The sequence below is a fragment of the Pleurodeles waltl genome, chromosome 7 (genome assembly GCF_031143425.1).
Source record: "Pleurodeles waltl isolate 20211129_DDA chromosome 7, aPleWal1.hap1.20221129, whole genome shotgun sequence".
Classification (NCBI taxonomy): domain Eukaryota; kingdom Metazoa; phylum Chordata; class Amphibia; order Caudata; family Salamandridae; genus Pleurodeles; species Pleurodeles waltl.
The window spans coordinates 357,728,973-357,745,860 of record NC_090446.1 but is presented as its reverse complement, the minus strand read 5'-3'; the positions used below and the strand labels follow the sequence as shown (position 1 = coordinate 357,745,860).

General features: G+C 43.4%; 1 protein-coding gene across 3 annotated transcripts in view; it reads left to right on the top strand.

The window, feature by feature from the left end:
- Positions 1-16,888, top strand: part of TP53INP2 (tumor protein p53 inducible nuclear protein 2) — a 64,608-nt gene that overhangs the window by 23,043 nt on the left and 24,677 nt on the right. For 2 of the 3 annotated variants that reach the window (XM_069243807.1, XM_069243806.1), the window contains exon 2: positions 6,829-7,177. In XM_069243807.1, coding sequence (XP_069099908.1) covers positions 7,057-7,177 — 121 coding nt within the window. In that variant the 5' untranslated portion in view covers positions 6,829-7,056. Of the gene's footprint in view, positions 1-6,828; positions 7,178-16,888 lie in introns of those variants that run through there. The other variant, XM_069243808.1, reaches the window with a different exon arrangement.

Below are 16,888 nucleotides of genomic sequence, written 5' to 3'. Positions count from 1 at the left end.
ACTAGAGTGTCATAGAAGGGAGTATCATGGAGTGGAATAGCCTAGAACGGAGTGGCCTAGAGTAGAGAAGTGTGTCATGGCCTGGTGTAGTGTGGTGTGATGTGTGGCATAGCGTAGAGTAGAGTGTTGTGAAGAGGAGCTACGTAGAGTCGAGTATACATGGTGTGGTAGCACAGTGTCATTACAGAAACCACATTTTCAGTTGAATTGACCAATACACTTGCACAGACATACAGTTATACTGATAAAACTATACAGGGCACAAACAATAATGTGTGGAAAGGTCATCACCTAGTGTATTGATTTGTTTGGATCATATTAAATTATTTGTTTCCTCCACACTTCAGAAATACAAAAAGTTGGGCTTCATTTGTGCTTTCATATATTCTGAAATATTTGGACAGTTCATTTACATACGTTTAAATTTTGTTTTGTGGTAGAAAAAAATAACACAGTCTCCCTCCAGCACACCCCAGTACAGGCATGATTGTCGCATAAATCCTTTGAAGCCAGAGAAAGAAAAGTAAACATCAAGCTCCCTAAGAAGACAGAACCCAACATTTCACCTCTGTCTTTAAATGCACACCAAATGTGACATGAAAAAAAATATTTAAAGGCCTGTTTACAGAAAGTGAGCAGTCATGGAAGAATACAAGTAAAGAAGCTCTGTTCCACAAGAGGGACAAAGATCTACTGGACAGCATAAAACAAATAAAGCCAGTTAATAGAAAGTGAGCAAATGTGAGTTACAAACCACAAAGCCAATAGTAAGCAATGGGCAGAATGCATTCCCAAGAAAGCTTCTCAAACATCCCTAAGAAGTCTTTGCAAACCAGTTCAACCTAAAAAACGGACAGGAGGAGAACCTAGAACACCACCTTACTTCTATCTGGATTCAGGGCTGGTAGGAGACAATCCAGTGCCACCAGGGCAACTCCACCCTAAGTTGTTGGGAATTCAGCCCGAACTGTAGGATACTGGGGTGTTGCCATGACAGAACTCAATCTGCTCCAGTCTGACCAGACTCGTGGGCCATGTAGTAATTGTGCTGGGAACACAATGGAGGGCTAGGGCCTTGGTGGGAGCAGAAACCTCTGCCTACTTTATTCTCTAGCACTTTATATTTATGAATTTTCTGTTTCTAAGTGCTCTAAGTAAGAATAATTACTATTGCCCAGTTTAATGGTACTGTTAGTTGCAGACCATCACATGATTCAGGGGCCAGCATTCAACTCAGTGAGCCATACTTCCACACAGGGCATTGTATGCCTGTGTCATACTGTGTCCTGTGCTTATCAACTTGCAAAGAGAAGGGCAGATCCTACCTACAGACGATGACAGAGAAGGATTAGACAGGTGTTGTGTGAATGGGACACAGCCTTGGGAAGTGTGTATATATAATGTATTAAAAGCAAACGTGGGTGAGACCCACCTTAACCTCATAAGTGTGGGCGTCGCCACTGGCCGACACCCATGCACCAGAGGATTTATTATTTATTATTATTTTTGTAAAATTTTATTCCCTATCAGGAGACACGTAAAAGCTTCAGTGTCTTCCCCCCACCTCCCCCACCAACCCTTTGTGACACAAGGTGTGCTGACGTCACAATCTGTTTTACCCACCATAGCAGGAAGCAGAGGTAAGGCTGCTTCCTGCTCCGGTGGAGAAAACTGGCCCAAACAGGCCTCCCCGCCGTTCGGGAAGGCCTAGTTTGAAAGGGGAGATTTCAAACAAGGCCTTCCTGAAACAGTTTCTGCGATCCAGGGGCAGGATACCCCACTAGACACCAGTGATTTTACTTAGGGAAGGCACCCCCTCTCCCCATGGGGGGGGGCATATATTTAGAAAAAAGGAAGAAAAAAAGTATGTTTAACCCTTGGGGGGTGCAACCCAGGGTTAAAAAATAATATATAAATATATTTTTATACAAAATTGACAGGGGATCGCCTGCGAGCAGGGACAATTTTTTTTTTTTAAATAGTTGTATGGTTTCCCTGGGAGCCACTATGGCCCACAGGGAAACCATACACCTATTAAAAAAAAATATATATATATCACTTTTGTCCGTGCATGTGTGGTTTCCCTGGGGGCTGCGTTCGGCCCCCAGGAAAACCACACCCACATATAAAAGTTATCTCTTATATATATATATATAAATATATTCACCACCAGTTCTCTTGCAGTTGCAGCTTGTGTTTTCAAATCAATGCGGTTCAACTGTAGCTTTTAGGCAGCAATAAAAAAGTCAAGTAATTCTTGTGATTATGTTTCTGCTACAAAAGGATCTGACTTTTGTCTAGTGGCAGTTTTGATGCCATAAAGTAGCGCAGAAGGTTTATATGCCTACTGCAAAGATCAAATCTGTATTTTATGTAAATAGCTGAGTGGATTAGTAAAGCCAGCCATTACCTACACTATAATACAAATGAAACGTATATGCCGGGGGGGGCTGTGGAGTGATGAAGGGCACTTTTGCTGGGTGGTAGTAAGGGAATCCGAGGAGGAGGTCATGGGAGTGGGAACACCAATAATGATTGTTGGACCGGGTGCCAGCGGCGCTAAAGACTGCGACAATTGGTATGTGATAAGGTGAAGTATTAGTGTGTCTTTTTTGTTTTTTTGAGTGTCTTGAGAGTATGTGCTGATTGAGGGAAGAAACAATGTTGTGACTATCTACATAGGCTAGTGTTTTAGAGCGAGGGTTTAGCAGTAGCAGAGATTGGGTCTTGTTGGATGACTGCTGCTCAAGCCCTTACTCGGGTTATAGAGGACAGCTCTGACGTAGGATCAGAGACTGCAGATAATGAGACAGCATCTGAGGGATAGGACATTGGCGCAGACTCTGGAAGTGATTTTCTTTACAACAACTCCTCTTCCAGTGATTATGAGGGAGATGATGAGGACAGTCCAGCTGTCCCTTCACAAGTACAGTCTGTGAGCAGGACAATAGCAGGTTAGCCCAACCCAGAGAGCAGGTGCATGTGGCAGCAAGCACAGAGAGAGTGCTCTCATGGAAGATCCCCAATTTAGTTCAGCACCAATTTCCACCACCCAAATTGTATTGTGGAAACATCAAAATTATCTATCACAAAACAACCATGTTTTGTAAGGCAGGCACCTGCGTTTTTGGTCCCGGGCTCCGTGGCCATATAGGGAAATCTACCAAACCAAGACATTTCTGGAAACTAGACACCCGGGGGAGTCCACTGAGATGTAACTTGTGTGGATTCCCCAATGTTTTCTTACCCAGAACACCCTGCAAAGGTGAAACGTTGAATTAAAAACTCTATTTTTTTCCTGCATTTCTGTCACACAAACTACAGGAATGTGCTGAGATCCATAACATTCCTACCACACAGTGTTTCCCCACCAGTCCTGATAAATACACTACCCCACTTGAGTGCCTGTACCTAGGGCCTGCGTCAGGAACGGATCACCCCCAAGGTCAACAGTTGCCCTCATGTAAGGACTAACATTGACCGTTGTGTGATCCATTCCTGACACGGGCACAAGGCCTACCCACACAAGTATGGTACCATTGTTATCGGGAGACTTTGAGTAATGCTGGGTGGAAGGACATTTGTGGCTCCTCTCAGATTCTAGAACTTTGTAGCACTGAAATCTGAGGGAAAAGTGTTTTATTGCCAAATTTTGAGGTTTGCATAGGATTCTGGGTAACAGAACCTGGTGAGAGCCCAACAAGTCACCCAATTCTGAATTCCCCTAGGTGTCTAGTTTCCAAAAATATATAGGTTTGCTACATTTCCCTAGGTGCCGGCTGAGCTAGAGGCCAAAATTCACAGCTAGGCACTTTCCAAAAAACACGTCAGATTTCAATGTAAAACGTGTGGTGTGTCCATGTTGTGTTAAGTGTTATTGCCCCTTGCCTTTCTCTACATTTTTCATTCCAAATGTAAGATAGTGTGTAAAACAAAGAAGTCTATTTGAGAAATGCCCTGTAATTCACATGCTAGTACGGGGACCCCGGAATTCAGAAATGTGCAAATAACCACTGCTTCTCAGCACCTTATCTTGTGCCCATTTTGGAAATACAAAGGTTTCCTTGATACCTATTTTTGACTCTTTATATTTCACCAAATGAACTGCTGTATACCCGGTATACAATGAAAACCCACTGCGAGGTGCAGCTCATTTATTCGTTCTGGGTACCTAGGGTTTCTGATGAACCTACAAGCCTTATATATCCCCACAACCAGAAGAGTCCAGCAGACGTAATGCTATATTGCTTTGAAAAATCTTCCCTAGCTGGAAAAAGTTAGAGAAGAAAACATGGACAGAAATGGCTCTTTTTTTCACCTCAATTTCAATATTATTTTATTTTAGCTGTTACTTTCTGTAAGAAAACCTTGTAGGATTTACACAAATGACCCCTTGCGGAATTCAGAATTTTGTTTACTTTTCAGAAATGTTTTGCTGTCGGGGATCCAGCATTGGTTTCACGCCCATTTCTGACACTAAGTGGAAGGAGGCTGAAAGCACAAAAAATAGTTAAAATGGGGTATGTCCCAGTAAAATGCCAAAATTGTGTTGGAAAATGTGTTTTTCTAATTCAGGTCTGCCTGTTCCTGAAAGCTGGGAAGATAATGATTTTATCACTGCAAACATTTAGTTGATGCCTTTTTCAGGGGAAAACAAACACATGCTTTCTTCTGCAACCATATTTCCAATTGTTCTGGAAAAAAAAAAAAAAGACATTTTAGCAGTATTTTGGCTTATTTTTTGGTCTCCTCCAGAGGAACCCACTAACTCTGGATACCTTTTAGAATCCCTTGGATGTGGGGGGAAAAAAGGACTTAAATTTGGTGTAGATAGCTTGTGGACAAAAAGTTATGAAGGCCTAAGCGCAAACTACCCCAAATAGCCAAAAAAAGAGCTCAGCACTGCACTTCAAAAGGTGTCTGGACATCTGATGGTATTTGGTGGAGTGGACGTTTTTTGCATCCATGTGCTGTTTCTGCGGGCTTGACTCTGAGGAGTTGGGATCGGATTGTGTGTTTATCTGCTGGTCACCAAGTACACTTTATGTGGGTTTGAGCTTGGCACTGTTCTCTTTAGCAGCAAGATTGCGCTTGTGTCCTTGACCTTAATGCTGAGTGTTTCCTGGGTGTTACATCATTTCTAGACAGATGTCGGGAGTATCCTGGGCAACGTGTTTGTCAGAAAGCCTGACGACCCAGAAGATCAGTCTTGCAAGATTATTTGAACCAACCTCATTTCATGCATCCAGCCATTAAAATCCTACTTGCAAGTGTATTTTGTCTAACTCTGACCAAGTGAAGGATACAGAACTCCAGTCATTGATTTCCTACATACAAGCTGTGGTAGCCGGACTGCCACAGGCAGGTGGAAAAATGTGTGCAGAAATCCAGAGACTTTTTGGTAGGGTGGTGTTTCTGAATTGGCAGTAGGGCTGGACAGAGTACATCTTCTGCTGCCTTTCCTGACCACTTTCCAGAGACATCAGCCTTTCATGAAGTCTAACTTTTGTGATTAAGACTGACCCCTACCATCTGGCTCTGATTCTGGGCTGTCAGGAAGACCGGCCTGGGAGTAACACATTCTGAGTGGCCAGACTTGCACCTAGTTCTGTGGACTTCTCTTGTCACCTCTAAACTGGGAACTCCAAGTGATTTCCAATATTGGTGAATACGATGATATGCTAGATAGTTATCTAGGATTAATCATTGATGATCGATTCACTTGGAACCCGTCTAATTGGCTAGAATGTCCATAGCATAACCAGTGATGCGGGGGAGGAGAGGGGTAATAAAATGTAATGCCACAATTGGAAATCGGGCTTTACCATCTATTGTTCTGACATGCAGCGCTAAAGTAGTCCATTTTGTACCTTACAGGGCAGCAGTCTGGCTCAGAACAAATTCAATTGGATGGATGCAATAGAAGGTCCTAGCTTAAAATAAGTTCATTAGTATCAGAAAAGCCATTCCGATACAAGAACTTAGGTTAGAGCTTGCACTGATCTCAACAAAGGCACGAGTTCAGCAGGCAGTGTTTTATCTATAACCTTGAATCTATATGTTCAACACTAGCAGTCACCTTTCCATGTTTGACAAAGTTTGGCCAAACATTTCTGGTTGTCCAAGGTTACCGTTGCATGAGATGTTAATTAACTCTTCAGGCTAAGACCCACTTAAGCGCTGAAAAAGGGTATATAGCATAGAATGAAGATGTTGTGCCTGCTCCATGAGGCATCATCCAATCTCATTTCAACAGCAATGCATTACTTTCATATTGCAAACAAGCACAGAGTCTTAAATTGATAAGATTGTATTTGCTGTTTTATGAGGATCAGCTCCCTGAAGAACAATGCGGAGTCAACAGTGTATGAATTACTGTGAAACTATTGAATATGTAGGCCTGAAGCCTATTGCACTGTATGTCGAAAGATTACAGTGTATCAATCCACCATGGAGAAAATGCACATACAAATGTAATTGAATTTTAGCCAGAAAGGAGCTCTTTACAGTGTTTTGGCAAGTTATCTATTGTTATTTGCAGGATGGCAGGAGGGAATTGACAAGCTAGATTTCTCTTGTTTTAAATTAGTTTGATTAAGATTTTATTCTGAAGATTTGTTTTAGTTTATTTAATCCAAAAGTATTAAAATTGAAATGTATTACATACATTTCTAGCTTTTTCTAATTCCCATCAGTACATTTTCAAATTTAAGTTTATTTTAATTTCATATGGAAACCATTAAAGCAAAATACACTGCTACATTATGCAGAAACATCCAAATTAATTAACCCCTTCTAGTGCTGACTGGGTTTATTTTTCATTTGCAGGCCTTTGTACTGAAGCCGAGCAAGAGAGTCTGGGAAAGCCACCTTTTATTATTGCACTAAACGGACACTTTCTTTGCTGACACCATTCTGAAAGAAGAGTGCTTCTGTACCGCATTAGACAGAGTGGATAAAGACCTGCTCATACGAACCACGACTGTCCAATCCTGAGGCCGGCCTCAGTTTATTTCCTGTGTTTTTGTACAAGGTTCGCTTAAGACCACTCCTGCCATGTTTCAGGCAATAACTAGCCTCTTTTTCAGCGAAAGCTCCTCCGATGGACTGGAGGAGGAGCCCAAGGCCTTCGTTCTAGAGGAGGAAGATGATGGATGGCTGATTATCGACCTTCCAGGTGAGCTGACACATTCCAGTGTACTTGGATTCTAAATGCTTGAAGGCGGAGGGATGATGGATGATGGAGGAGAGTTAAGTGTCCTATTGCTCAGAGAGAGTTAGAACCAGTAGTAACGTGGAGAGGATTAGAACTCTCACTGAAAGCATCACTGATGAGGCCTCTTCTGGAACATTGTCTTTACTTCTGATGTCGAAATCTAAAATATGGTCTCATATTCGCAAAGTCCCATAAGTAGTAATTTCTAGCTCTGGAAGCCACAACATCTCTAGTCGTAACAACCACTTTTCATTGTCTCTAGTCGTGTAGGCTACATTAGGGTATTCCACACAAATGTAAAGGTCACACTTGGAATATTGCATAGAGTTCTGGAAGCCTCATCTCTAGAATGGCAAAGCCAGGTTAGATAGAAACCAGAAGCTGAGGACTAAACTGGTGACTGGTTTAAGCCTTATGTAATTTATGATGGAAACATACCCCATGCAAGAGATTATTGTTCCAGGGAACAGTTCTCTTGCACCTTAATCTGTGAACCTGAAGAGAAGTGGGCCAGCCTCATGAGTCACCTTAGAAACGCTCACTTGTGCAAAATATAAAGAGAATGGGAATGCTTATTAAGAAAGCTTGGATCAATCAAATGAGGGGTCTGATGGGAAGAAGGCAAGTGCAACCCAAAAAATCCTTGTAACATCAGGTGTATACCGAAAAATGGTACGCTAGACTTCTGGGGTCCTTATTTGCTGTCCACTTCTCTCCTATATATTATTTCTATTTAGGAGTGAAGGCTGTTGCATAATAGTGGGCTGACTTTAATACTGTGTGTTCTCACTTGCTAACAAGGAGATAAGAATTTGATTGCCCATGACTACGCACTGTTCCAAAAGGTTACAATGGGAGAGCCCCCACACTTGATTTTGAACCATGTGCCTTATGGTCTAGAGACACAAAATTACCTTTTTTCTTATGCATAGGAAATAAAACCCAGATAGACCTACTTATGCTTCACATAGATGGCTCTAGGTTGGCTAGTGTTGTGGGACCAGTAGGAATGCTAGCTCCTTTATCAACTTGAAAAACTATTCTCTATGCCAATGAAGAGGGGTTCAAGACCCAAACCATGTGCCCCCCACCCCCCATCTAGGATGGAGGCACTCTGTTATAGCTCTTTTGGGGAGGGAGCAGACTCACAAGTGTGGTAATGATCTCTCAGGAGATAATGAAAATGTACTTGTACTCCCACAGTTAGAAACAACATGACATTAGAGCAAGCTATACTTCATTAATGCTGCTATAATGTATTGAGTGGCTTGGAGTGTGGCATATAGAATGAGACATTCTGGGATTTCTAACTGGGAGAAACTGGGAGGCAGGTATTGAGAGCTTTGGCGGCTCTAGCTATCTATAAGACTGGGGTGGGTTTGTGTCCTCCTGTGCCTGGTCACCCTCACTGGTCCTCAATGGCATGTCTATTAAAGTACTGCAGGCAGTACTAGTGTAAAGAGAGACAACCATACATAACATACTATCTTTCCTTTCCACATCCCTTACACACTGCCACACCACTATAGATCCCCTCTAATCTTGAGTCAGGAGGACCTACATCTGCTCTGAAATATGTTAGAAATGGGGTATCTTGTTGGCAGAGGTATTCAACCTTGTCCAAGTAAGGACCATAATCCTAGTCCGGGTAACTCTTACACACAACCAAAATTATCCTGTGCCTACCCCCCTGATACCTCGGCACTGTGCAGTCAGGCTTAACTTAGAAGGCAGGGTGTAAAGTATTTGTGCAATAAATCATACAGTAACACAGTTAAACCACCACAAAACTACACAACACAGGATTCGAAAAAATAGATAATATTTATCTGGTTAAAATAAGGTCAAAACAATAAAGATTCAATAAGCACAAGTTGAAATATCACTTTTGCAATATTAAAAAGAGTCTTAATTCTTAAAATTCAACAGTTGTCTCTTGATTACACAAAGTACCTGGTTTGCATCAAAAATAACACGCACGGAGACCGCAGAGGAGGAGATGCGTGAAAAAATACGGTGTGCATTGGATTTTCCAACACGCGTTGTGTTGTTTCTTTCCATGCTGCAAGGGGCTTATGTCATTTTTCAGCATGCAGCCTTGGTTCCTCTCTGCGATGTGGGGATCTTTTTGATGCCCAGGGACGATGCAGGTAAATCCTGTGTGAGCTGGAAGAAGTCACAGGCATTGCGTTGATCCGGGAGGGCGATACGTCAAATTTTCTGTTGCACGGGAGGCACTTTGTTTTTTCGGCTGCGTTCCGGTTCGGCTGTGCAGCGATTTCTCAGTTGTTTCCGTCAGGCTGTGCTTCTGTTTTTGGTGCAGAAGGACTTTCCTGAAGATATGAAGTCTTTTTGGCCCTGAGACTTCAGAAAACAGGAGGGAAGCTCAATCCAAGCCCTTGGAGAGCATTTCTCAGCAAAGTCAGGGCAGCAGGGCAACAGCAGGGCAGCGGTCCTTCTCAGCAGAGCAGTCCAGATGAGTCCTTTGGGCAGCCAGCCAGTTCCTCTTGACAAGTTGCAGGTTCACGTCCAGAAGTGTCTGAGTTGGTGGGGTCACTGACCCATTTTATATACCCAAAATGCCTTTGAAGTGGGGGAGACTTCAAACAGTGGTTTTGAAGTGCACAAGTTCCCCTTTTAGTACGTCTGTCTGCCAGGGTCCCAGTAGGAGGTTTGCAGTCCATTGTGTGAAGGCAGGCCACTAGCCTTTCAAATGTAAGTGTCAGGCCCTCCACCCTTCTTGCCCAGGATGACCCATTCTGTATGCAGATGAGTGCAGGTGTGACTGAGTGTCCTGTGTTTCTTGGATGTCTGGGTGAAATGCACAAGGAAGCTGTCAACCAGCCCAGCCCAGACATTGATTGTAGACAGGCTGTTAGGCACAGATGGATTTTAAGTGGAGAGAAAAGCTCACTTACTAAAAGTGGCATTTCTAAAATAGTAATTTAAAATCCAACCTCACCAATAAGCAGGATTCTCTATTACCATTCTGGCTATACTAAATATGTCCTGAGTACCCATTTCTGATCAGAATCTGCCACTCAAACAGTATATGAGGGTAGTCCTAATGCTATCCTATGAAAGGAGCAGGCCTCACAGTAGTGGAAAACGAATTTAGGAATTTTCCACTACCAAGACATATAAAACACACATGTACATGTCCTGCTTTTTTACCTACATAGCACCCTGCCCTATGGGTTACCTAGGGCATACCTTAGGGGTGACTTATATGTAGAAAAAGGGGAGTTTACGGATTGGCAATTACCTTTAAATGCCAAGTGGCAGTGAAACTGCACACACAGGCCTTGCAATGGCATGCCTGAGACTTGGTTTAAGGGACCACTTATGTGGGTGGCACAATCAGTGCTGCAGGCCCTCTAGTAGCATTCAGTTCACAGGCCCTGTGCACATGTAGTGCACTTTACTAGGGACTTGCAAGCATATCGAATATGCCGATTGGGAATGAACCCATGTTTAAGGGAGAGAGCATGTGCACTTTAGCACTGGTTATCAGTGGTAAAGTGTGCGGAGTCGCAAAACCAGCAAAAACAGTGTCAGAAAAGTGGAGGGAGGCAGGCACAAATTTGGGGGATGACCACCCTAAGGCTGTCATGTCTAACTAACTGCAAATTATTGTCAGGCATCACAAGATATGTGAATTAGCTGCCAACCGTCTGACCTCATGTGATCCATGAGAACCTCTCCAGGTGCACCATTTCCTCCCTCTTGACTGGGATCCAGAAATGATGCAGACTGCAGCAAAAGACGTGTGTTTGTCACTAAGGAAGCAAATGGATCCATCCTCTCATCTCTGGAAAACACTGTTTTATTTTGCATACCGAAAAACGACCTTTAAAGGCCACTGATTCCCAACAAATGAACTAAGAAGCCTCTGGTAGATTACCTGTTATTTTTATGACGTTTTTGCCAAAAACAGGGTGTTGCACTAACAACTTTAAATGTGATTTTAATATCTGCGTTTGTGGAATGTGATGATGGAAAACTGTACCCTTTAAAAGCAGGTGCTTGATAAGGGGCCATAAACTGCAGCAGAAATGTTCCACTGCGCCTCAGCTGTCAATGTGCATTGGGTAGCCAGGAGCTTACCCTCTTCCTGACAAGTTTGTCCTGTTCCTTGATGCCGGAAAGTCCCAAGTTGGGATAGCCAGCAGAAGAGGAGAGGCACGTAGCTTATTGGACAGGTGGCTCTGGGGTTCCCCACTTGTTGCTAGATGTTCAGATAAACTTCCTGCTACAGCAGACACGGTTCTTAGGGTGAAGTCAAACACTTCTTACGGGCAAACGTTGTGCTTTAGCCCGATTATGGGTGTTAAGTTAAATGTTTGATGCATCGAGACCGAACACAGGCACAGATTGGTGTGGAAACTTCCTCTAGGGTTGTTTCCTATTTGAGCTTTTTGTATATTGCAGGAATTCTAGGTATGCTGAGAAATACATGTTTACAAATGGAGAGTAGTAGAGTGGCATATGTATGTTGAAAAGCACCAGCCATTTTGGACATGCTTTTAAGATGCTGAAAGGCCCATGCACTTGACATTTGTGGTTAATCACCCTTATACGTGTTTGCCATGGAAGTGTTACATCAAATTGCATATATCTAGATGTAAGAGTAGTTTAGGTTGCTTAAATTCCCTGTCAGCGATTTATAAGTCTACATCCTATTTTATTTTACGATTAAAATAGTTTTCCTCACTATTACAGTTTTCTGTGCCTGTCTTCATGTTAATAGAATGCAACCGATGTAATCTCCCCGGATAGAAGGTCTAAGTTAAATCATGGGCAAAGCAGTGTGTTTTCAGCACATTTCTCTGCATGGGTACATCTTTCTTTCCCTGGAGTCCTCCTCCCTCCTTTGACCCTATAATCCCTCCCCCCTCCTTTGATCCTGAGGCCCTTCATTGTGAGATCAGAAGAAAGCACACCCTATAAACAGGGTCATATTCTACTTGTATTGGTTTTACCCAAATCCCCACCTTAAATCATCGACTGCACCTGTCAATCTCTAATGTAAGGGCGCTTCTGTAAGCTTCTGCCTGCACATCAGCCCTTTTGGGACTGCCATGTTGTTTCCATGCGAGTACCACCACCAAACCTAGACTTGAGACACAGACAATTGGGCTAACTCCAACTATGAAGGAAAGAAGCAACAATGACAACCACCCAGCCAACCGGAAACTGCAGCTGACAATAATCTTTAGTCTGAGGTGGAAAGTTGGGCCTCCAAATCTTCCTGGGTAACTCAGGCAAACGTGCAGGGCCTAGCTCATGGTAGACAGTATGAAGGTTGACTTAGATGCAATACAGAACCAAAGATAGCTTTATAACTGCTCTTAGTGCTAAAGGGGTTTACATGAGAATTTACAGAGTTACCTCGGGGAAACGGCAGCTCACTGCCACAGGAAGAGTTTTGTATGTAGGGTGTTTTTGTTTGGTCCAAACAGGTTTTACGCTTTTGTTCTCTGTATTTGTTCAAACAAACTGAAGATGTTAACCCTGCACTTGTGTTCAGAGAACAACACCATTTCAGTGGTACCATTATTTCCTGAGCTACAGGTCGCTATCACAAATTCCCATGCCCAGAGACACAAGGAGCCCTCCTTGAGGGTGAGAATGATTCCACTATGAAAATGGCTATAACGGTCTAACTGGTGGTGTGGTTCGACATTTCCCACACTATTGGCTTACTTTTAGGCCTTGGTGTCCTCTGTTAAAATACAGGTGGTTCCAAAATCTTTGGAGCCGGTAACTCGATCTGTGAGTAATAGCTTCACTTTTAATTGGGTTTTTGGAGGGGCACGATGCTGATGTGCCTTAGGGGTCACCTATTCCCTAGTAATAAATTATATGCTGCACTCAGATGAAAAGGGTTAAAGCTTGATCTAATGGCCTCTTTGTCGAGGTTTGAATCCAAAGGCCCCAGTGCCAGCAAGTTTCAGGACCTCAAAACTGCTCACCAGGTTTGATGACTGGCACCCCACATTGTAGCCCAGGACGCTTAGTCAATGGCATATGTGATTAGCTTCCTATTGATGCTGGGGCTGAAACCATAGAGATGGGACACCCTCTTTGCACAAAATGAGGTACACATTGTTGCAAAGTGCTCGTCACAGAAACATCACTCTTAGGGCTTGTTATGTGCACACTGATCAATGAGTCGCAAGGGTGGTCATCAGAATGCAGTGCCATCTTGGTGGGTGGTGTGGACCCACTGGTGGTCTGCTTTTTCTGTCTGAGGTGTCTGCATTTTTCACAGGCAGACAGAGATTTGCAGAGGTCCAACCCCAGTCATGAAAAGTACTTATTTTAAATCCGTGCCATCAGCCTGCCATACAAGAGAGCTGATATGCGTGATTTTATCATTGGCTAGGCAGTGACGGAAGAACTGATATGGACAAAACCATGACATGCATTTCTGTTCCAAGACAGATATAGAATAAATATGAAATGATGAATACCCTGCGCTGTCGGTTTTATGTGCCTATTCCTGTACATTTGTAATCAGGTTGGATGGGCAGGAAGCTAAGTGGCTTTCCATACCCCAATCAAACATGAGCATCCCAAAGAACATGATGCTGTATGAAGTGGAGCTAAAGATAAAAGTGTCATTTCCCTATTCAAAAGCACAATTATTTCCTCAACTACCTATACACTGGAAGGTAGAGAACGAGATTACACGTAGCTGGTGTGCTCTGGATTTTACACGGGTAACGGTCAACAGAGTAATTCCACGAGGGGCACTAAAAATGGAATGGCCCAAGAAACCACAAAGCTCTGCCACCAGCCTCGCATCCAATCATAAGAGAATCGAGGAAAAGTACTTCTTCGAGGAAGGCAGAGGACACATTTGGGACCCCTTTTCACAGTATAATTTACGATCTATGATACTTGGTAAATCACTGTATCTCTCTGTGCCCTACTTTCTTTACCTGTCAAAATTCAGAATTCGTGCAGACGGGCTCAGCATTTAATATTAAGTGAGAGAGACCTAAACCGGACACTTGGCCATTCATTTAATTGGCATAAACCATGTCCTTAGCATCACAGAAGGCTAATAAGTGTAAAAGGAGCAAGGGGACGTCATACCTGGGCTACAGCAGAGAGGCTTGTGTGTCTTGCTGGGACAAGACCTTTGGCAGGAAATCCCTCAGCGCGATAGATTTGTAGCGGCGCAATCCTGCCGGCATCGGTCTCCCTAGCAAAATTACAAAGCACCTTATTCTCTTTTACCAAGGCAAGCATTCTAAAAAAGGATTAGCGCACATTCGGCCCTCTCTCTCCTCCTTGACTCAATCAAAGAAAAAAATGTTTGATTTTTCCCATTCTCCAGTTTATGCCTTTTCCCGAAGGAATACCTTACAATGCACAAACCCTACGCAGCATAAATCGTCCTGTGGCCCACGGGAGCACAGAATTATGTGCTAATGGGCGGCAACGTGACCTAGATAGATCCAACCACAAATCTTAAGAGCCAGCTGATGCATCGCCCTCGCCCACCACCCTACGTTTGTGAGCCTGGATGCCATCTAATGGACTGCCTCATCCTGTTCTAAACATGCAGAGCCACTGTGCTGTGTAGTAGGCACAAATGCGAGGACTTCACACCCAGAAATGTACACTTCTTCACAGAGGTTAGACCCATGGTCATCGGTGTCCCTTCAAATTCTTCTGTTTTGTCATGGTCGATCACATTAATTCCTCTAGCCTTACCCCCTTATTCACCAAAGGCTGAATAGGAGCAAATGATCTATGATGGATTCATGAACAAGGTGGACCGGCAGACAGGAGCTCTGATGTGTCAAAAGGTGAATTCTCCAAAGCCTTTCAATAGAGCTTTAATGTCGGTGGTCTGCTCCAGTCTTCATTTTTCCTACAGTGCCTTGAGCCTATCACTTGCCCAGCCAAGTGTTGAGGCTTGAGCCTATATAATAATAATTTGAGCACTTCTGCTTTCTCTTAGTGCTTTAAGTAACCGGGCACTACACTCAGTCAATTTAATAGAGCCCATTTACTGATCTTGCAAGCCTGAGTCGAACTCACGACCTGCATGTCACAGTAGATATGAATGATAACATGCTGAACCATCTTTGCCGGACGGTTGTAAGGGTTCTTGGGTTGCATGATGTTGTGCAGAAAAACGCTGTCGGATATAGCTGGAAAATGGAGTTGACTCAGACTTGGACCCCCAAACCACATACTTGGCATCACGTCATGAGATCAGACAAGAGACCTGCTCCATGCATTCTGTTTACAATGAGACAATTGTAGGTGTCTTGCTGGTTTATCCGGGGAGTGAAGCTTAATAGCGGAGCTCGTTAATCCGGGGGAATGATCCTGGCCGATGAGCACTCAGTTTCCAGACAGCAGTTAAAGGGGGAGCTTTTTACGACCATGGAAAAAAAACGATCTAAATAAAGCCCAATCCACAGAGCTGCTTGAAGAAGTGGAATTGCTTTGCACATAGCTCACCCCGTTTTTGTAACTTCAGTCCTGTCCCTGTCGGGGTGGGAGATCTTCATGCCGTCAGTGTGAACTCCCCTAACCCTCATGGCATCCTTTAAAGCATATAATTTGCCATAAATTCTAATAAATAAATATGGCTTTAGATGTAATCACATACTTTTGTGATTAGACTTTACACACGTTAAAAACATCTGGGGTTGCACCCACTAGCGGAAGGGCCAGTCATCACTAAGTGAGATTGCGCTTTGATTACAATTAACCACCAATAGTTAGACCATCTTTTCAGCTTTACGGGAGCTCGTGAGAGGCACAGGAGCTGGCAACATACTGGAGAGTTTCTCCTCCATCAAGCATTACCGAGGATACCCCTGCCAGTGTTTTACCTCCCTATCATAGTTTTTAAGAGTGCCCGGTAGACAAAGCCTATGGTTGACTCAATTCTCCTATGCAGGAAAGGCATTAGTATTCGTATTCACACCATTGGAATTCAGAATCAATATTACTCAAATTAAGAAATACATCGTGGAGTTTCTACGATGATGCAAGAATGTATCTTAGATAAGTCTATAGTCAAACGTTGCTACTTTTTATGTTTTTGTTGTGAATCTGCTCCTTTAATTGCCCAGTTGGATAGCTCGGCGGGTTAACGCTTCTGCTCTATGTTCATGCAGCACACCCTATATTCGAATACCAGAAGTGATTCGGCCTTTATTTTTCCGTGTTCGACAATGAGTATTTTTGAGTTGGGTAGAAGAAGTCCCGCACCAAAAATGTCCAAGGTAGTACGCGAATTCTCTCTGACAGTAGTACACGTGTTATTATTGACATTGTTTAAATTAGAATTGTCATTCTTAGCATTGGTTGTGGAGGTTTTGCCCTACTTTTCAACCATTCATTTCATGGCTGACCAAGTACAACATTTCTGAAAATGTACAGGGAGAACTGTGGAGCAGAGCCTTACCCATAAGTCAGTGCGGGTCCCTGTGGGATCAACGCCCGTCTCTAGCAGGCAAGTGAAAGCCTTGGACAGGCGGGAGCAGAGGCCATCTGGAAACCGTCGAGGGTGAGGGGGAAGGGAAGGAAGGGAGAGAGGGATAAATCAGCACCAGAAACACAAAGGGCCTGTTCTGTGAATGAGAACTGCTCGTTCCCCAACACATGGTGCTGTCAGCCTCCCCAGGGAGGAGGAAA